The 21485-nt window shown below is 54.8% G+C and overlaps 6 protein-coding genes across 6 annotated transcripts; 4 read left to right on the top strand and 2 right to left on the bottom strand.

Moving 5' to 3' along the window:
* Nucleotides 1–3093: 3093 nt before the first annotated feature.
* On the bottom strand, nt 3094–3402 carry PG986_010009 (uncharacterized protein; the record flags this gene model as incomplete). Its single annotated transcript, XM_066846231.1, has 1 exon — nt 3094–3402. One exon carries the CDS (start codon nt 3400–3402, stop codon nt 3094–3096), a length of 309 nt encoding a protein of 102 aa, XP_066698629.1.
* Nucleotides 3403–4949: 1547 nt separating this feature from the next.
* Nucleotides 4950–6625, top strand: PG986_010010 (uncharacterized protein; the record flags this gene model as incomplete). The annotated part of the gene is made up of 4 exons (XM_066846232.1): nt 4950–5238; nt 5304–5381; nt 5464–6294; nt 6360–6625. The coding sequence occupies 4 exons, from the start codon at nt 4950–4952 to the stop codon at nt 6623–6625; spliced, it is 1464 nt and encodes a 487-aa protein (XP_066698630.1).
* A 1510-nt stretch (nt 6626–8135) lies between these two features.
* On the top strand, nt 8136–9769 carry PG986_010011 (uncharacterized protein; the record flags this gene model as incomplete). The annotated part of the gene is made up of 2 exons (XM_066846233.1): nt 8136–9618; nt 9642–9769. 2 exons carry the CDS (start codon nt 8136–8138, stop codon nt 9767–9769), a joined length of 1611 nt encoding a protein of 536 aa, XP_066698631.1.
* Nucleotides 9770–11477: 1708 nt separating this feature from the next.
* Nucleotides 11478–14385, top strand: PG986_010012 (ABC transporter family protein; the record flags this gene model as incomplete). Its single annotated transcript, XM_066846234.1, has 2 exons — nt 11478–14024; nt 14095–14385. 2 exons carry the CDS (start codon nt 11478–11480, stop codon nt 14383–14385), a joined length of 2838 nt encoding a protein of 945 aa, XP_066698632.1.
* A 754-nt stretch (nt 14386–15139) lies between these two features.
* PG986_010013 (uncharacterized protein) lies at nt 15140–16507 on the top strand (the record flags this gene model as incomplete). The annotated part of the gene is made up of 1 exon (XM_066846235.1): nt 15140–16507. The coding sequence occupies one exon, from the start codon at nt 15140–15142 to the stop codon at nt 16505–16507; it is 1368 nt and encodes a 455-aa protein (XP_066698633.1).
* Nucleotides 16508–17352: 845 nt separating this feature from the next.
* Nucleotides 17353–20997, bottom strand: PG986_010014 (uncharacterized protein; the record flags this gene model as incomplete). Its single annotated transcript, XM_066846236.1, has 1 exon — nt 17353–20997. One exon carries the CDS (start codon nt 20995–20997, stop codon nt 17353–17355), a length of 3645 nt encoding a protein of 1214 aa, XP_066698634.1.
* Between the last annotated feature and the right edge of the window lie 488 nt (nt 20998–21485).

The following is a 21485-nucleotide window of genomic DNA, read 5'->3' on the forward strand; positions in this document are numbered from 1 at the left end:
TCCAACAGCGGTCCCCATAGAGCACCCAAAATCCCCTCGATGTTCGGTGGGCGGAGAATATTTGGCCGTGGTCCGAAAAGTCGATCGTATATAAGGGAGCCCAATTGACCGCGAACCTGTTCAGTTTTTTTTCTGGGGGTCAGCATAAGCTGTGCCCCAAGGACCTCGGAATTGTACACAATCTAATCATAACAATGTTTCATCAAACTGGTCTCCTCTTCAACCCCTTACCTGCTGTTGATTTGTTCATCTTTCTGAATGGGTGATTCCAGCAGATAGAAGGGCAGGAGACATGAAGGCAGGGACAAAAGAGGAAGCGAAGAAAGAAAAGCACAAGTTGTAACATCAATGACCCATGATGAGCGTGCCGGTCGTCCATTGAAATGCTGGCCCAGCGCTGGCTTGGACTTCCGAAATTCAGGCTGAGGTCAAATGCTTGTTGTTGTTGCGTTGCCACGAAGGAATGTCAAACGTCGAATTGTACACACGAAAATGACCGATGATGAGCACGACGGCGGTCCAAAAAGGTGCTGGCAATCGCTGGATTGGGACCCGAGACGTGTGCTGAGGATCATTGTGGTTGTGCTGTCATGTTGGGCTGTCCATCTCGAGTGAGGAAGGCACGGATGTGAGGAGCAAGGAGTGTAGGGTAGGTGGTGCAGTGATGAGAGGCGGGCACGCTGACAGGCAGTGTCGAGAGATAGACTGGCCCTCAAAGGCAGAGTGAAGAGCAACTGAAGGACAGAGTGACGGATATAGCGAGGGGAGGGAGCTGGGTTGGGGCAGGAGAAGATGAGATAGAGAAACAAATGAAGGTTGAATGGGATGCCGTGGTGTTGAGCAAGATAGGCAACTAAGTGCTTGAAGATCCGAAAGTAGTGAAGGACGAAGAGAAGTGTTGGTGTTGAAGTGGTGAAGAAATGAAGAAGTAAGTTGATCTAGAGAAGACTGATCCAGGAAACGAGGGCGGTATTTATATGCCCAAAGGACGAGCAGAGAGCCAGACGCATTGCAGGTGGCACATTGCGAGTGCCATTTCCATGATGTCTAAGTGAGGCGGCATATTTCAGAGAAGGGAAGCAACAAGTGGTGTTTCGCAAGGAAGGAGATGAGGTGAAGCTCAACGTGCGTGTGCAAGTGAAGGCAGCACCCTTCCAACTCGACCGGCTACACCTTCATAGCATTGCAACTTGGAAAGGACCAGGAAGGCCCTCGGTGACGGTATTGCCATTCCATGCAGGTGTTGGAACAGGAAGTGCTTGAGCTATTGCGCAGGCGCACGCCGACCCTTCTCTCGGTGCAGCGTTTGAACATATAGAATCACCAGTTTCAGGAAGCCACTTTGATGAACCCGCTTCAATTTGTTATTAGAGGAGGTTCTCAGTGGGTGACGAACTACATGGTTTCTAATCGTGAACATTCACCACAGTCCTTGCCCAAGATTTTCCCACAATTCACTTGCTTGGCCCTAACTACTCGAGGAAGGTGAGCAGTCGATGGCCTCACATGATGCGCGCGGCCGAGGCGAACAGATCACAAATCAATGACTTTCCATGGCACGCCTTCCAAAGGGTATAACGCATCTTCGCTGCGACAACTACGCAATCTCAAGTCGGGTTTGCGTGCCTACTACTTCCTGTGTTTGTTATCCTGCCCAGGCAGGTCTGAGAGAGCACAATTGCTTCTAGTTGGTTCTTTGGCACCTAGAAGTGACAGCAGCCAAATTGCAGTAGCACATATGCGAGAAGGCGCTTACCTACCTACCTCCATTGCTTCCCAACGCCGAAAGGCTGGTGCATACGACGACATCCTTCCAGTCCAGGGCAGGCTGGATAGAATCACTTGGCAGAGCAAGTACACACCACTCACCATGAAGTCATCCACGAGGAGTGAGTGGTTTCCCAACCCAGCAACGCGACGTTCAATTCTACCTGGATATGTGCAAGCAAGGTCAATATCATCCAATCCCCTGGACAGGAAAGATGGGATTAGTAAACAGGTACAGGAAGGTGAATGGAATCTATGACCTCGTCTGCTTCCCCTCTTGCGTATCACTCTCCGTAGAAAGTTGGTAGGCAAGTGACACTACACTGTGCTGTCAGGTTGCCAATACCTAGCTCGTTCCTATTGTTGAGCAATTGTATGCGCCTTTCGCCCTGTCTAATTGCGACATTTCCGCACTGCCTGCTCTACACAGATGATCCGGTCCCAGCTCTGTTAAGTAAATGATTCCAGTAATAACATCAGTGCTGACGCAAGAACGATCGTTCCCGTGACTGGGTGGGTTGAAATATGGCCTGTGTGCACGTATGGCTTGATTTCGGCGAATAAGCATAGTGTCAAACAAGAGTGAACATAGACTGCATCGTCGGCCGACAAAACTGTAGCATACAGTAAAAAACATACAACACCGGGGATTCCCAGATCGTCACCGACTCTAGTACTAATCCGGCGCTTCTCAGCTTATATATGGGAGAGCGGACGGGATCCCTAGTTGTCTGAGAGCTGTGGTCGTATGTAATGGATATTGTTTTTAGCAGTTTACATATATGAACATAATCACATCGCAACATGAGAATAGTATGCAGTAGAGATCTATAAGGGCTATAAATGAGTGTAGCATTCCTTGAAAACAAGCAAATGGGTATATTTAAAGATGATGATGCGCCGACGCCAATGTTGGGTGGGACAGTCGTCCCCAACCAACCCCTTGTCGTATTGATGCCCTGAACTCCGACCATGTGATGCAATTCCTTCCCATAATGCACCCATAACGTGAACCAGAATCTTGGATTCCTCCCATATCACCACCCCTGGCGTAATGCGTCGTTATTTACATCCCGCACTCCGTCTCGACTAAAATTGGGAGCCTCGTAAACATGATATCGTGGGTGGGTCGCCTCTGCTTCCAAAGGCGACACCGTACCGGCACTCTCTTCCCTCGTAACTGCCATGCACGATAGCACATGTGTGCTTGTTGAAATAGTCGGTCCGTTTTGGCAAGTCGCCAAATTGGTACACCGAGCGTTTCCTCATACGCATAGTTGTTCCGGCACGGATCCTCAACACGAGATCGAAGATGAAAAGAAAATCTCATTTGTACATGGGATGTTCAATGGGTTCTGGCTTCTCTATTATCGGTGGCGGTGTTGCGAATTCCTTCATGTTGTCGTTGTGGCCGTTGAACCACGACTCGTCCTTCCGGCCGAGACCGCAGCATAGTGCAGGGGCGCATTGGGCGAGGAAGCAGAGGATGACGAGGACTCCTATTGTGACGCCGGCGGCGACTGACAGACCGACGATCATGTCCACGGAAGGGTTGCTGTCGGCGGCCAGTGCTGGCCGAGACCACACCAGCAGCAGGCAGAATGTGAGGGTGTTTTGGAAGCTGTATCGTGCCATGATGATAGGTGCCCAGTTCAGACTTCTTGTGAGTATGTGGTAAGATGTGTGAGCAGACTCAGAATGCGGAGCTATCACTCAGTCGTCCTCTGCTCTATATCGGCCGAGTGTATATGCAGTAGATCTTCGAAATTGTGACCGGATGGATGACTGGCTGGCGTCAGCTTAAGAGAGATGATGCAAGTCACATCTCGGGTCAGTGAGAAAGTGGCCGACGAGCGCAATAAGAACCTTCCACCTCTCCGCCATGATGACTAGGTGCGGAGAAGAAGTCCTATGCGGCACAGCACCAGATAGTGCGGTGGTGTGCTGTCACCTCCATCCCTTCCATCCTTCCATCGTCGGGTTTATTGCCAGGCTGCAGCCTTGGCAACCGTTGATTTCTGCACCGAGGAGGTAGGGCTCGGTTGATCCATGCGCCTAATTATAGAAATACAAGCACTGCCTAAGGGCCGTATTAGGCAATTCGTGGGGAGTCGCAGACCCAAATTCTCGGAGCGGATTCGATAGCTTCTCGCTGGCCTGTCCTGATTGGGCACCCAGAACTGCCAGCCACTGTGAACCACGAGGGGTGAGAGTGAGGCTCAGACGAGGCCTGACCAACAGTCGCACCGCCGACTATGTAGTTTCTTCGACGAGTTGTGGCGGTAAGCAAGTGATCATCGTACGATGCAGTAAGCAAACTACCTACCATGCATAAGAAATAGCAAAGCTATGCCGCGAAAACAATAACTGCGTGGGTATCGTGCATCAGCCAAGGACTCATTGGGTGGACTGGACGATCAACCAACAAAAAGTCACGATCGAAAGACTGGACTTATGGAACCTCAATAATTGTAACATGACGCGCATGGAAGCCTTCTAGAGTCGAGTCTATTGAATGCCCCTGATGTAGGAGAATCTCCTACACATATATAATCTAGATCGTCCAGCACTGGGGAACCGTGGTCATCAAAAACATACATACATACATACATACATGTAGGTAGGTAAAGGGCGGTTCATGATCACGATGACGATTCGCGAACCTGTGTCATGTCAAGCTGCCCGTCAATTGAGAGAGAGTTCGGCCCAAAATTGCCGGCAGCAATGAAGGTTGGTGCCTGCATCGCAAGGCCGCTATTAGCAAGGATGGAAGTTACTAATACCAAGTCCCAATTCCCACCAGGAGGGAACTGCAAAAGCTTCTTTTGCTTCCAAGCATCAAAACAGGTGGATTGTATCATATCGACGATGTTTGGGTCTTTGCGCGACGGCAGAGGCCCATGCCGCTGGATTGCTTTTCACAATTACCTGCTGTTTCACGAGCAGCGACTGGAGTAGCGTGGCCTGGCCGATTAGCTTTGAAGAATTGACGTCATGCGAATTGCGACTATCTGCAACCGGGCAAAAGCTCCGGGGACAACAAGGAGGCCTCATCGCTCATTATACCAACATTTGGCCTTGATTAATTCCCTTCTTGCCCAAAAAATAAGAATAAAATCTGTATACCAGATTATACGAAGTCATCTTCCGGAAAAGCGACGCAAATCCACGACACAGCAGACATGAGCTTTCTGCTACGGAGAGGTTGCGGAGCGAGCACCGCGGCGTTGCGGCCACTGAGACAATCCCCCGCCTTGACCGGTCGATCTGTGGCCTGGAAGCTGCAACAACCACGCGCGAGTCCGACGACATGGCTTCGCATGAACTCGAGCTCGTCTCATGACGATGCTACCAAACCCAAGAAGGACCTCAAGGACGAGTCGGCCAAGGAGACCAACCAGCGCGATGCGGATGCGCACGAATCAGAAGTCAAAGTTGGCATGGAGGCTGCGGTGAAGCAACAGATCAAGAGTGCGTCCACTTGATCCTACAGACACCACATATACAACGTGATTGCTGATCCGAACTTCTTGCAGGGCCCTGGCAAAGAGAAGGCGCTGACAAGCCCCCCGTGGACCTGGAGTCGAAGCAAATGAACAAGAACATGACAAAAGGCAAGAAAGCAAACATGGCCCTCATCGATGCCCATATATAGGCGATCCGATGTCGACGATTGCTAACAATATGCCCGTACAGGAAAGCTCCTTACTACACCCACGCGTTTGCTCAAACTGATTATACCGCTTCCGGCCGACGCGACCCATGACGAAAAGGGGAACAAGGGCGAATTCCGATCTATAGGCCAGAACGAGGACATCCAACCCCTCGCCCTGCTGATCCACCCGCAGCAGCCGCTCTCCTACCTCGAGCGCCTGATCCAGGCCGAGCTGCCCCCGGTCTTTGATGAGGACGGCAAAGAGAAGATGCCCAGCGTGTACTTCCGCGCCGAGGCCTCGGAGAAGGACGAGTCGGGCAACGTCATCAACAAGAACAAGAAGTCGCCCAACATCGCCTCGGCGTCGGGCCTCGGCCGCGAAGGCGCCGACACGCCCCAGGAGCACAAGGACTGGGTGCGCTGGAGCAGCAGCACGGAGATTGGCGACTTCATCCGGGACGCGGCCCGCGGCCGCGAGTTCGCTATCGGCATCACGGGCCACGACACGGAGCTGCGCATCGGCGTGCCCTCGTTCAGCGACCGCACCCACTACATGCGCGTCCGGCTGCGACGCATGTCGCGCCGCATCGGCGAGCTCGCCAGCATCAAGGAGGAGTGCGACGCGCTGGCGCACCGCGCCGCCCACCGTCTCGCGAAGGCGGGCTTCGGCGCCCTCTCGGTCTGGTGGGGTGCTGTGTATTGGTTGACCTTCCACACGGATCTCGGCTGGGATATGATGGAGCCGGTGACCTACCTGGCTGGTCTGACTACCATTATGGGCGGTTACCTCTACTTCTTGTTCATCAGCAAGGACCTCTCCTACCGGGCCGCGCTGAACATGACTATTACACGACGGCAAAACACTCTGTATGGTAAGTAATATGAATCACAAAACTAATCTTGCTCGTGGGGGACTTTTGGCTAACGAATTATGCAGAGGCGAGAGGCTTCGACCCCCAGAAATGGGAGGCTCTGGTCCAGGACGCTAACGGGCTCCGTAACGAGATCAAGATCGTCGCCTCGGAGTACGACGTGGACTACGACGAGACCAAGGACCTCGGAACTGAGGAGGTGCAAGAGGTCCTGGACCACGAGAAGGACAAGCGGCGCAGCGCCAAGGAGGAGGTGGACGAGGACAAGGACGACGAGAGGAGGGAGCCGAAACACAAGAAAAAGGACAAGAAGAACGGTACGGACGAATAATTATTTTCCCCTTCGTCATGATACCCTCTTGTTATAATACGTAGACCGAAGAATTTGGTTTTGTTTGTTTAATACATATAGACAGCCTTTGTTTTGCTGATTGATTGACTGCATACCCTTTCCACACTATTTTTGTTCCATACATTGGTCTCTGATGTCGACGAGGAAAATGAGATGAGAGTGGAGGTTCAGTAAAATGCAGGCATACCAGCGAATCGGCCTGCCCAGAGCATGTTCTCCCCCGAGTTGGTTGACGGCGCCAGGATGGAAATGAGGTGTGTTTCGTACGTGGTGGGTGAGATGAGGGAGGAAGTCGTGATTGTTATATTGGCCCGGATGCAGAAGATCCCACCTCATAATGCCAGTAAGTCATGTGAAAAGCCGAGTCTGGAGATGCATCTGCTCATCCCTCAATGAAGTCCCAAATCGCACTCGGCAGGGACCTAGCTGCATGCATCAGAGTCCTTAACCGGAGCCAAGATGCAAATAGCAGAAGTTATGCAATTCTGCCATCTTTTTCTTCGTGTCGGGATCTCCAACCCTCATAATACAATACACTGAACGATCAAACTGACCATCAACAAGGCTGGCGCTCTACACGGCATCGCATTGATTCTACACAGAGCTGACATACACAATTATACTAATACACAATTCCAGGTTGAGCTCAACAAATGAATGCGGATGCTAGGAGTATCAAAATCCTTCCTATCAGCGCTGTATCCTCTACCGCAATCGCATCGGATCAATCGCTATCCAGTCATTATGGGGTCGCCCGCTAGTTACCTACCCTCTTTAGCTCTTCAAGGCCGACACTGGCTGCGGCTGACAATATGCAAACAACCATTGGTCGCTTCTAGACAACCACACCTCATCCGTCCATAGCAGTCTTTCGGTAGAGACAACTGCCATCGTCAAATCCCATGGTAATCACTCGTGTCTCCATGTCACGCGACCCACGAGGATGGCGCGGCAACCTGTTGTGTTGGCGTGCAGCATTCAATGTTCGCATTCCTCCGCAGGTTGCAGCCCTTTCTATTTTTTTCGGGACTGTCAGGGACGCTGACCAGTGCGGTGACGTGTGTTGAAGGTCGGGTCGGGGACACCGTTTGCCAACATCATCCCACCATGACCCGTCCGATCTAGAGTTTCGCCTGCCACACTCTTCCACCCTCAATACCGTCTTTTTGTGAGGTGATCCCGCCGCGTCTCATGTACTTGTTCGGCCATCACCGGTCTGCTCGTGCAAATACGTCGTTCCGTACATTTTCTAGAAGCCTTTCTGATAGCCGCCCTGTTAGAGACTTATTAATGTCCCTCCCCATTTGATGCGAGTAGCTCTCGTCTTTTCCCAGATATACCCCGCATTTTCATCCCACCTTAGACGCCCGAATCAGAACCAGCCATATGAAGCAGCACTAGATTACCTGCTACTGCTACCATCACAGCACATGACAGCGGCACCTTCCACCAAATCAGCATTGACTTAGTAGCTATCTGCCTAGCTGCAATGTCGTCACTTGTACACCTGCCCGACGGGCAGGTCATCGTTGCTCAGCCAATATTCAACGGCATCTTTTTCAAATCAAACGACACACATCACCGCCACACACCCTTCCCTGCAGGCTGGACTATCGCCTTGCATACCGAGGATGGCCCAGACCCGGTACATGGTGACAATCGTGGGGGTGGCGCAACTGAGACATCAGCTCAGGGGGGCAACAACCAGGCCCAGGACCAGGACGACGCCGATCAGGAGCCGGTTCACAGATTCACGCGGCCAACCCTCCAGTCTGATACCATTTTCATCTCCAGCATTTCCAATCCTTCATCGGACGAATACGAACCAGCCAAAAGCCCATCCCGCCAGGTTGCGCTGATGCTGTATATCTCGCTGTATTGGTACTTTCAGCAACCGGAGCCTTCTCCTTATCTGACCACTGCAGCCTCCCGCTCGACACCGGAGACTGCCAAACCTAAGGGGGAATGGCAGATCCGCATAAAGAGGGATGGTGTATTCCGGACCCGGAACATGATCCCGAAGCTCGAGAGGATGGGCCTGATCTCCACCCTGGACACTTCCGTTGGCGTGGCCACGTCGGAGAGCGAGGGCGGCTGGGATCAGATGTTTGTGATGAGACGCGGGTTCTGGCAGATCCCCAGCGGCCTCTTCTTGTTTACACTGCAACCCAAGAAGACCAGCTCCCACCACGGATCTCCACCCGGCAGCCGGCCAACCTCACCCGAGAAGAACGACTCCATCGACAGATGGTCCATCACATCTGCCAGCCAACTGATGTCTGACGTGCCCGGAGGCACCATTCCCATCGCGTTGTCCAACAAACCGACAACCCCAATCGGCCCTTACTTCTCAGCTTCGCATCTGCCCACTTACTACCCGCCACCAACCCTGCAATACCGGATCCGAGATGGGGTACGGTATCCGGTGCGTCCCAAGCCACCGCGAATGGGTGAGATTTTCTACACCCGTTTTGTGCCCAGCGTAGGCAAATACCTATCCTTCCGCGTGGCATCCGCGTCTAGCCAACCGGTTCCTCACCTAGGCCCCGAGACTCCTGGCGAGAAGGAGAACGCTCACTTGACCACGCTGTCTGACGCCGGTCTTCTCGAACGGTGGCTGTCTAACCCGCGAGTCTCGGCCTTTTGGGGGCAGTATCACGAGAATTTCCTAACGGACTCGTTAAAGTCACAAAACTCGTTCCCGGTGATTGGTATGTGGGACGGCGTCCCGTTTGGCTATTTTGAGATATATTGGGTCAAAGAAGATATCCTTGGCCGGCACGTGAGTGCGGATGACTGGGACCGCGGCCTGCACGTCCTGGTCGGGGAGGAGTGGGCGAGGGGTTTGGTGCCGGCTTGGCTGTCCAGCTTGGTACACTGGTGCCTGCAAAGCGACTACCGCACCATGAACATCTGCCTTGAACCCAGAGTTGACAATGAGAGGTCCGTCATACCCCATGAGCCCCTGAGATGTGTGTGACGGTGGAACTGACAGATAGCACTAGATTTATCCGGCTTCTCCAAAACTATGGGTTCGCAAAAGAGAGACAGGTTGCGTTACCCCACAAGCAATCTTGGTTTGTTCGCTTGAGCAGGGATGTTTGGGAATCACCAAGTCTATAAAGTGATGGAGTTTTGCTACTAAGTAGGGCATCAAGCACGAGTCAAGGATCTGAGTCGAGGGCGAAAGACAAATTGGATAGAGGGATATTTGTTCTTGGATATCACGTACATAGATACAAATATCTGCTGTGTATGGAGGAGGGTATGGGCGGGCTAGATAATGTGATATGCGATATAATTCGACCGGCCAAGCGACGTGCTTTCGTCATGGGCCTCCCGGACGAGGGAAGCGGGTCTTTTTGTTGTCGAAGAGGCATCTGTGAGCTATCATATATGATTATGCATCCCCAGAATGTGACTAGGCTGGTCCGGTCCAATGAAGATACGGGCATGGTAGCTATATCGAGGACAACAACGGCTCCGTTATGCCGACGGCAAGTCGGACTCGACCCGATTCCAAGTCTAGTCTATCAAAGTTGGAGTCCTGGTGGTGTCGAGACGGGAAGTCGTCACCAATGGAAGCATGAGTAGAATGCAGTAGTCGATCCACACTCTTGATGGGCAATGGTACCGAGGCTCGTCTCACGTTAGACAGATGACACCCAAGCCACGCCGTCTTTACCCAGACAAGACTTGCTACTAGCAGCATAAATCGAAATGCCTTGTCGGCCTACTGTAGGTCTAGCGAGATCTGCAAGGTACAGATTGGATTGGAGGGTCACGGCTCTTGACGGGCAAGGAAGGAGTCGAGGGGGCACTTGGGGGGCTGCGTCGGTTGGTGTTGCACCCTTTCGGGAAGCCCCGCCTCTGGCAGAAGTGCTTAATAAGTGGGAACCGGCGATACGACATCATTACATAAACGCCGCTAGGTTGCTTCAGTCGGCGAGTCGGACTGTTCCCAAGGTCGGACCCAGACACCAGGACAGCCTAGTTTGGGCTGCGACTCGTGGGCTGGGGCCTTGCCTGTTGCTGGGAACATCGATGGCCACCAATTCGATCAATCCGGTCAGTTCGATTGGCTGAGTACCTAGGCAAGTACTCGGATTTGCAACGAATGGGGGGGCCACCGTTGTCGCGTGGTACCAACCGCGGCGATAGGCTAGGCAGGCGGAAGAAAGAAAGAAAGAAAGAAAGAAAAAGGGTGGACCGGTGAAGGAAAGCAAAAGTGTTTACTCACCACCGACGCACACACGCACCGACACTACTGTAGGCTAACCTGAACTTGAGGGCTGGGGCATGCTGGCACTGGAACAGCCGAACAGGGGAGCAGGGGAGCAGGGGAGACACGCGTGAGGCAAGTCGCTCGTCGGTAGTCAATTGGAAAGCAGTCAAGGGAGCCGAACCTAGTCCAGTCTCCATCCCAGGACTGAATTGGCCGAGCATGGGTCTGCTTAGGCCTGGTCCTTCTCTTTCCGACACCCGATGTTGCGACTACTACCGATCATTACAGGGCCTGCTACTATTACTACTACTTTACATGTACATTTGCTCACCATTCATACATCACTCTCCTTCCCTTCACACCGGTTTCCCCCAAACCGCTTCTCTCTCTCTCTCTCTCTCTCTCTCTCTCTCTCTCTCTCTCTCTTTTCTTTCTTACGTCAGTCCTACTTCAAGCTTTGACAAAAAGCCGGGAGCTTGCTGGTCAAGACTGATTCGAGAAACCTCGGCTCTTGTACTGACCTTGGTCCGCCGCCCCAGTTGTTTGGGAGCACATACCAAGACACGACAAATCCGGCAGCATCACGTCGTCAAAAAAAAAAAAAATATGGCGGTAGACGACGGCGAAAGCAGCCCGTCCCAGCGCGTACCGCTCGCCACCATCCTGCGCGTCCTCAACGTCAGCAAGATCGCCTACCCGGCCGTCGTCTTCGGCGTCTTCCTGATTGCCTTCATATCCTACGGCATCATCCATGCGCCCCGCGACGACAACAAGCTGCTGCGCGGCCCCGGCGGCCGTCCGCTGCCTGTCCGGGCCAAGCCCGACCGCGACCAGGACTCGGCCAAGGCCACCATCAACCTCTCGGACTCTGCGAAGCTGGCTCTAAGGCTCCTGCATACCTTCATCATCCTCACGTTTGTCGGACATGCCGTCCTCATCCTGGTCCAGGTACTCATCTACCGCAAGGACGAGTGGTGGCCCGGCCAGGCCGCCGTCGTCTTCATCATCGGATCCTTCTTCGCTTGGTCTATTGTGCTCATTAGCTTGATCGACACGACCCCGGCGCCAACGCTGGTCCACCTCTTCACCTGGATCTCGGCCCTGCCGTTCGAGGTGCTCATCATCGCGTCCAGCTTGAGCCTCTACACGCGTCCGCATCACGAACCCGCCGTCGGCGGTCAGCAGGGCGGCCACTACCGGGAGAAGGCCACGCCGTGGGAGATTGTCGAGGTCACCATCCATTTTGGTCGGGCCCTCCTGGTGTTGGGGTGTGTCGTCCTTTTTGTCTCCCTAGCATGGAAGTCCAAGTCCAAGGCCAAGAATTTGCCCGGCTCTTCCTCCGAGCAAGAACCGTTGCTGGGAACGGGTGCACAGTCGGGCGACGGCGCCAACAACGGTCACGCCTACGGAACGACTCCGTCTGCCGGTACCGGACAGAATAGTTCAACAAAGCCGCCGAAGGACGCTTGGGCCAAACCCACGGAGCCGCCTAATGTCAACTGGTTCAGCTACATCCGGGGGTTCTTCATCCTGATTCCCTATCTCTGGCCCAAGGAATCGCGCAAACTGCAAGGTCTTGCCATCATCTGCTTTTTGATCATGATTTCGCAGCGTGTGCTCAATGTGTTTGTCCCCATGACCAGTGGCTTGATTACCGATGCTCTTTCGGGTGATGATGTGCAGACGCCATGGCTGTATATTGGGCTGTATGTGCTTTTCAAGTGGCTGCAAGGGTCCCAGGGTATACTGAGCGCCGCACGAACGGTTTTGTGGATCCCCGTCGAGCAGTACTCGTATCGTGCCATATCGACGGCCGCCTTTGAGCACGTGCACAACCTGAGCGCCGAGTTTCACATGAGCAAGCGTACCGGTGAGGTCATTTCTGCGCTCAACAAGGGAAGTGCGATCAACTCCTTCCTGGAGCTGGTGACTTTCCAAGTGGGCCCCATGATGTTTGATCTGGTCGTGGCCGTCGTCTACCTCACCATCACCTTCGACATCTACCTCGGCCTCGTCGTGGCTATCACCACGATTCTCTACATATACGTTACGATTCGATTGGCGTCATGGCGAGTCAAGCTCCGCCGGGATTACGTCAACGCCGACCGAGAGATGGAGGCTGTGAAGAACGACAGTCTGCATTCTTGGGACACGGTTAAGTACTTCAACGCAGAACAGTACGAATTTAGCCGCTATCGCAATGCGATGATTGTCATGCAGGGATTCGAGTACTGGGTGCGCGTCACGCTCGCTTACCTCAACTCGGCCCAGGGTGCTGTCTTTACATTTGCGCTTCTCATTGCCTGCTTTATCGAGGCCTACCGCGTGGCTGCCGGCTTCCAGACCGTTGGCCACTTCGTCATTCTTATCACGTACATGGCGCAGTTGCAAGGCCCGCTGAACTTCTTCGGCACGTTCTATCGAACTATCCAGAACAACCTGATTTCGGCAGAGCGCATGCTGGAGCTCTTCCGGGAGCAGCCGCTTGTCGATGACAGGGAAGGAGCCGAGCCTCTCACGTCGTGCACCGGCGAAATCGAGTTCAAGGGTGTCAACTTTTCGTACGACGAGCGTCGTAATGCGCTGTCCGATCTCTCTTTCCACTGTGCACCGGGAACCACGACGGCGCTTGTCGGCGAGTCAGGAGGCGGCAAGTCCACCATCATGCGCATGCTTTTCCGCTACTACAACCCCACAAGCGGCTCCATCCTCATCGACGGCCACGACGTGCAAGACCTCACCATCGACTCGGTGCGGAGGTATATTGGCATCGTCCCGCAGGACTGCAACATGTTCAACGAGTCGCTCCTGTACAACCTGCGGTACGCCAATCAGAACGCGACGGACGAGGAGATCTTCGCGGCCTGTCGGGCCGCCTCGATCCACGACCGCATCATGGACTTCCCCGACGGCTACGGCACGGTGGTGGGCGAGCGCGGCGTCAAGCTGTCGGGCGGAGAGAGGCAGCGTGTGGCGATTGCGCGGACGATCCTGAAGAACCCGCGCATCACGCTGCTGGACGAGGCGACGGCGGCGCTGGACACGGACACGGAGGAGAAGATTCAGCAATCGTTTGCGACGCTGGCTAAGGGCCGTACCATGCTCATTATCGCGCATCGCTTGTCGACGATTGTTAATGCCGATCAGATTCTGGTACGTAACTACCCATGGAAGATGGAGAACGACCTATACGAAGAACGTACAACTAACAAACCACAAACAGGTGCTCAAGAACGGTACGGTCGTCGAACGCGGAACACACGAGGAGCTGATTGGCCGCGAAGGCCGGTACGCTTCGATGTGGCGCAAACAGTCGCGGGCGCAGAAGGCCCGCGAGGAGGCCGAGCAGCTTAGGGACAAGGCGCGGCAGAAGCTCAAGGAGGCCGAAGTCGACTCGGCTAGTGTTACGGAAGACGAGGCCGAGTCGTCACCTGGCCGTAATAAGAAGAGTCAGAAAGATGACCAGCCGTCACGAGGAAGTCCTATGGGCAGGAAGCCGCCGGGTCATCCTTAAGACTTTGGTGGTGGTTGCTAGGATGGTGATGGGTGTGATGGCGTGCCCAGGCGCCCTGTCCATACCTGGTTACTTCACTCACTGCCCATGAGTGGTGGTATTGTGGCGGGAATCATGTCCCCGGCCCCCGGCCCCCGGTCCCCCTCCAACGCGGTCCACATGACCAAAAGCGAGATAATGTTTTTGGGGGGCTTTGGTTTCTTGTTCGTTGTTATAAATTATTAGAGAGATATATATACCCTGACGGGTTTCCAGTAGTACAGGATTAGGTAGTTTAATGTAATGAATGCCAGCGAGCAAGCGACGAGCAGATTGGGGTTTTGGGGCCTTTTCGACATGTGCAAGCAGTATGTATGAGCTATTCAACAGCTTTGCCGGTGGTATATATACAATGACTCGAGTATATGGCAGTGCCAGTCTTCTAGAATCCGTCTGCCCGTGAACAGTAGAAGAGAGTCGTTGCTATCAATCCATGTGGGTACATACATGTACGTATGCCCCCGTAACCGTAGCTCCTCGTTGGAGACCCACAACGTGCCATGCCGGCTTTGGCGCTACCTACCTCCTTACCTTACCACAAAGGAACATTACCTACTTAAGCATACACCGTTTGTCACATGAGAGACGAGAGCTGCACGAGACCCTGCACTTAGCCGGCTTACAACAAACACTGTTCCCCCTCTTCTCCTTTTCTCTTGCATAAAGATCCATCGGCTGCACGGCACTAGCCCATTCCCAGCCACCTCAGCCAGTCATGCCACCACCACCGTCCCAGCAGCCAAAGTCGCTGGACGAAATAGCCGCATCCCTCCTGGCCAACCGTGGCCTCGAGCTCGTCTCTTGCAGGACCGTCCAGTCGCTGTGGGCCGGGTACGGACACATCTGCCGGGTCCAGGCCCGGTTGCCCGGAGCAAAGAAGGAGGAGGAGCAGCTTTCTTTGATACTGAAGTATATCAACCCGCCGGCTAGCAAGAAGCGGGATGATGAGGGGCATTTGCGCAAGATCTTGTCGTATCAGGTCGAGCAGCACTTTTATGCGCATCTTGCGCCGAGGCTGGCCGGGTTTGGGAGGAGTGGAGGGGATGCTGATGATGAGGTGACGGTCGCGGAGTGTTTGGGGAGTGTGCATGACGGCACGACGACGGCCCTGCTGCTGCGGGATCTGCAGAGGGAGGTCCCGTCTGCCTACCAGCCATGTTTTCAGTCCTCGTCCGATGCGGAAAAGGAGACCAGCTCAAAGGCAACAGCTCCTGCGCCGTCGTTTCCCCTCGCTCTCGAGAAGCGCGGCGTCCTGGCCCCGGACCTCGTCGGCGCGGCGCTGGACTGGCTCGCGGGTTTCCACGCCTTCTTCTGGCGCGACGAGGAGAAGGCCCGGTACTGCAAAGACGCGGAACACCTGGTCCCGCCCCCCTTGGAGTTCGCGGCCGCCGCCAAGTCGGGCGGCAATGGTAATGGTAATGGAGTGCCGGCCGTGGTCCACGGCGTCTGGCAGAACGGGGGGTACACGTATCTCGCCACGCGGCGCAGCGAGTACGCGTCCCTGGAAGAGGACGAAGATAGCGAGTGGAGCGAGGCTCTGTGCTGTCAGTCGTCTGCTACCTCTTCTTCAGGAGCGGGAGGGAAACGACCGGTCGCCGAGCTGGCGGCGTACTACGTCTCGCCCGCTCACCCAGCAACCGCCCCCTACGCTACGTTGATCCATGGCGACGTGAAATCGGAGAACATGTTTGGGCGGAGTGGCGACGGCAGCCATGGGAGCGCAGCCAAAGTAGCCTTCTTCGACTTCCAGTACGTCGGCCTCGGCCTGGGCGTCTGCGACCTGGCCAAGCTCTTCACCTGCTCCGTGCCCATATCCATGCTGGTTCCTTCCAGATCCATCTCCTCCTCCCTGGAGATGCAAGAAGGCGAAAAGGCCCTCCTGAAACGTTACCTGGCCCGCCTCGAAGCCGTGTCCGGCAAGAAGTACCCTTGGGACGTATTCGTTGCGCACTGGGAGGCGGCCCTAGTGGACTGGTTGCGGTTCCAGGCGAGCTGGGGGTTCTGGGGCAACACAGAGTGGCTCGAGGCGCGGGTCCGGGATATACTCTCGCGGGGCAAGGCCGAAACCTGGGTTGAATCTTGAGAAGTTCTTCCTCTTACGGGTAGAGATAGACATAGAAAGAAAGAACTAGATGAAGAGAATACAGAAGATTTCTCACTCGCACCCATTCGTCTACACGTGAGACAATTTCTTCCTGCAGTCACAAGGACAATGTCACATATATCGCAGTACCGGAACCACGGAGAAAGGTTATACAGCCAGAAAAGGCGCATCTGCTCAAATTAACCCCATCATATTATGTGTGATGACAGAAAGCCAGTATATATCCCTATAGAACAGAAAAGACTCCTTCCCACGAGAGAGAGAAGCACCGAATCCAATCTAAGCCCCTGCCAGGCAGCCAGCCCATAACCCATTATTGATATAACCTGACAAACAAACAAACAATCCCGATTCGATCGGATTTCTTTTGTATACCCAAAAACCCCCTGATATATGTGCACTGGAAACCGCTCACTCTTGCTCGCTTTCTCTATGTACGCAACCAGCCGGCAGCTCTCTGATGTTGACGATGACGGCGAAGCTCGATATATAAATAATGTAATGTGTAATGTATGGGTGTGGGTGGGTGGTATCAAACAAAGCAAATCAACCATCAGCGAAGCTCGTCCGCCGTCGTACTAACTATTACTATTTCTTCTTCTTCCCCTTTTTCTATCCATCCCCGAAATTGGTTGCGTAAAATGCGTATTGACAGACGTTGTTACTTGGGGGTATGTATGAGTTCATCATCCCATTCGTCTCTTGAATAAAGCGTTTCAGTCGTTTGTTGCTTGCAATGTAAAGTATAAGTATATGCCTCAGCCGCAGCCCCTGCCGTCCACAACGAGCCAGCTGCGCAGTACAGGAAGGCACTCGAGGGCACTCTAGATCCTCCCGCCCTCCACGATTTCGCGCTCGAGGACCTCGATCTCGCCCGACTCGGCGGTGCGGCGGCGTTCCAGGACCCACCGCGGCTCGCTGCCGTCCCCTTCTTCCTTGATGTACGAGATCGAGTCGGCGCTGCCCTTGTGCCGGTGGCCCATGCCCGGCCGCTTCTGCGACGGGACCCCGGGCTTGGGGCTCGACAACGAGTAGTCGGCGGATGAAATAGGTGACGGCTTCGGCACCGCGCTCGCCGCGCTGGCTCGGTCGTCAAAATCATCCTCCGCACTCACTTCCTCATCTTCCAGCACGGGCGGGAAGGTCGTGGGCGGCGGGGGAGGCGAGAACAACGGCTGGGGAACAGCGGACGGTACTGGACCTACCGCCGGGTTTGGGTTCGTCCCCACCGCCGCCTGGTTCAGTGGCGGCACTGGAGGGATAGCGGAGCTATTCGGGAATGTAGGGATGGACATGGTGAGCGTCGGGCTTCCCGAACCGCTCGCGGCCCCCGACTCCGCGCTCTGGCTCCAAAGCGAGAAGGCCGAGTTTTTCCGGCCGTACATGTCGTGGTTGGGGATCTGTTCCCTTCCCTCGGGGCTCCAGGGACTTGAGATATCGTTGTTACGATCGCTGGGAGACCCATCGCGTGAACTCACCAGCGAGGCTTGAGAGTCGCCCCAAGCCTTGGACCGCAGGCGAAGCAGGGCCGACAGGGACATGTTGTCGTCGTCGGCCATCATAGCGAGCTGGGCCAGGCCGGGGCTTTGCAACGACGAGAGCTCGCGGTTCGTCGTGGGGGACATGAGACTCATGATCGAGTTGCGGTTGGAGTATTCCGATCGCTCAGTAATGGGGGTGAGATTTGGCTCTCGAGAGATCAGGTGTCCCGATTTGGAGCGCGCCAGGCCGTTATTCGAGCCGAAGAAGCCTCCATAAAAGGGACTCGTGTCGCTTCCAGGGTTCGGGTTACGGGTGGGTATTGGTTGAGCAGGGGCGGCGTAGAAACCGAACTCCTGTCCATACCACCCGTCAGAGTCATGGGCGAGTGCGCTCGCGTTCGCTTCGGCGATAATGGCGTCGTCGTCCAACTCATAGTCGTCGAGGCCGTTGCCGAACCCATCGTCGAATCCATCGTCAAATTCGTAGTCGTCGAAGAAGTTTATGTTGTCGTTAGAATGGTCAGACCCAGAGGTCGTCGGAGACGTAATGGTAACATCGGCTGGCAGCGGCGGGTCCGAATCCCTACGGAATTTGCCCGAGGCGGCGGCCTTGTGTGCAGCCGCAGCCAATGCTGCTTGGTAGGCCGCCATATTGTCCATTTCTGTGGTGGCAGCACAGTCGGGGACTGGCTGTTTGAGCCCGTTAGGGGAGCTCTTTTCGTCATTTTTGGGTTGGCTGTCCGCCGGCAGTGGCTCCTGGTTGGGCGCAACGCTCACGGAGGTATGTGCGGTCGACTGAGTGATCGCAGTTGCTCCAGAAAGCCGCGAGGTTACATCATCAGATTCTCGTTTAGCTTGCTCATCAGCAGCTTCAGCAGCCTGTCGACGAGCAAGTGCACTTGCAAACACTCCAGGTAACGGTCTGCCGTACTGATCGGTATCCTCCAAGTCGAACAAGGCCTCATCAATAGCGAGCCCATCGCCTTCTCCTTCAAGACCAGCGCCACCAAAATAAAGTTCATCGTCTGGCTGAAGAGGCGGAAGCGGTGCTGGAGTAGGGGTTTCTTTCTGTTGACTTTGCTGTGGTGATGACCGGTCCGATTCATGGATAGCAGCATCTAACCCCTGAATCCCGAGTCCGGTCGGGCTGTCGCCACTAAGCAGCGCTTGAGCCACTGGGGAATGGGGGTGCGAGGGCTCCGGGGCCTGGACAGAGAGCTGAGAAAGTCTGTTGTTGATATCTGGTGTCCCTTGTGTCATGGCGAACCCAATGACGTTCCCCTCAGCATCTCTTGGCGTAGCCGCCATGGTCGCATCCTGGGGACTTGCCAAGGTGGAGTGAGGGTTGGACCTTTGGAAGACGAAGCCTGCAAAGTTCTCCTGATCGTTATCGGGATCGTATTCCTCCACTGGCTCTTCGTAGATGCCCTCTTCCTCTTCATCGTAGTCGGCGTTGACCCCCGGGATTCGCTCTTCCAAGCCGTCATCGTAGTCCAGGTCGTCATACTCGAAGGGATCCTCGTCAAAGTCATCGAAGCGCGAGTCCCGGTGATCAGAGATTTCCGACTGCTTTTCCTGTACCCTTTGTCGGTGTTTTTCCTCCAGGAGCTTTTCGGCATTCGCAGCCCCCATCATATCGAAGCTGAACCTTGACGATGTGCTCTTCATATGCCTGGGTAACGCACTGAGCACGTCTTTATTGGACATACCCGACATGCCCGACATGTTTCGCGACAACGCGGTCGATATAGAAGACGGTACAGAGCTCTTCCTCCGCATATCCTGCGGGTCCATTAGAGTTATTCGTCGAGAGGCGCTGGCGGACAATGCAGTCGATTTGCTTTCGCTCTGCATCATGGACCCACCATCAACAGACACGGGGCGACGCGAACGTATTGATGTGGAAGATCGTCCAGACTGTTCGCGGTCGTCCTTGGGTGGGACCGGCGGCGCTGGCCGTTGTGGCGGTGACAGGTCGTCTTTGTTGGGTTGTACTGCCTCGGGTACTGTTTGCTCGGTTGGCACCATGGGACTCACGTTGTTCGACACGGGCTTCTTGGGGCGCGGGGCACTGAAGTCGTGGACCCTGGTACCTCGGATAGGCTCATATGACGTTTTCCCATGGTCGTTGAGCAGTGACAAGGACAGATCCGGTATGTTCTGGCTCGTTTTTCTCCTCATAAGCAAGGTCGACATGGGGTTCTTGAGAAATGGGAGACTCTTCTTCCCCTTCGGCGGGTTTGGTGTCACGGTTTGGTTCACCATTGGGGCTGGTTCCGTCTTCACCCGCGCACCTGGCGGCCGCTTTCCGGTGGTGGTGTTATGTTGAGGATCTGTTGGCGACACGAATGAGGACCCCGCGTTGCTCGATCTGAGGGGCGGCATTCCCTGTGGACTTGTCACGGCCGAGGCGATATTAGGCCTTGAGGAGTTTCTGCTATCTAGCGAATAGCTCGGGCTTCTTTCCGAGGGACCAGCCCTGGGGCTTGTGGTAGCGGCGGCGGCAGCAGCAGCAGCAGCAGCATCTTGTTCGCGGCGGTACTTCAACCCTCCCAGAAAGCTATTCTGCTCGACCAACGGTGGTCGAGCGTCTGACCGAGGCTCTGACCGAGGCTCTTCCCGGGGATGAGACTCCGGGTCGCCCACATAGACGGAGTATACAGATTCCGAATATTCCGTCTCGGAGACAGAGGCCACTCGGGCTATCGGGGGCAAGCTGGGCGGAGCTTGGGACGGTGGAGGCGGCGGCGGTGCCTGCTGAGGTTGTGGTGGAGGAGGCGGAGAGGTCAAGGGGGGCGATTGCGGACGGGCCTGGGCGTGCTGGCTCTGGGGCGCCGAGGTTGTCGATCGAGGGCGAATGTCTGGCGCAGGCACGCTGCTGTCGTCGGATACGAGCTGGGCAGGCTGAACATCCCACGAGGTGCTGTCGGGGTTGGGCGACGTGGGATTGGACGGACCCCGTCGATGGAAGCGCAGATGTGACAACATTTTTTTTTTTTCAACCGAACTTTAGATGGTTCCCCTCCTGACTCAGGAATGCGCTCGTTCCCGTTCGTTGGAGGACGTCACTGACAACGAAATGCGACCGACTTAGATGGCGGGCCAGAACCGTTGCGCCGGGCTGTATATACACAGGAGACGGCTTGTCAAATTTTTATTGTTGTTCCTCCCCTCTCTATTCTGCGCAGTAAGCGTCGTCGTGTTGGTCGTCGTTCATCCAGCGACTAGTATGCGCAACATGGTGAATCAGCCGAAATTGGAGAGGTAGCGACTGGCTGGCTGGGCTGATAAGACAGAAGCAGGATTGGAGACGAGTTCTATGAAGGAGTGAGAAGTTGGTTTCGTATTGCACGGCGTCGGCGGGCAGGCTACTGTAGGTCAGCTACTGTACGTATGTAGTAATGTAGTAGCATGCACTGGAAAATGCAATACGAGGCAAGCAGGTTGTTCAATGTTATTCTGTGATTGATCGCCCT

This window comes from Apiospora aurea (genome assembly GCF_038362705.1).
Source record: "Apiospora aurea strain CBS 24483 chromosome Unknown utg000006l_segment0_segment0, whole genome shotgun sequence".
Taxonomy (NCBI): domain Eukaryota; kingdom Fungi; phylum Ascomycota; class Sordariomycetes; order Amphisphaeriales; family Apiosporaceae; genus Apiospora; species Apiospora aurea.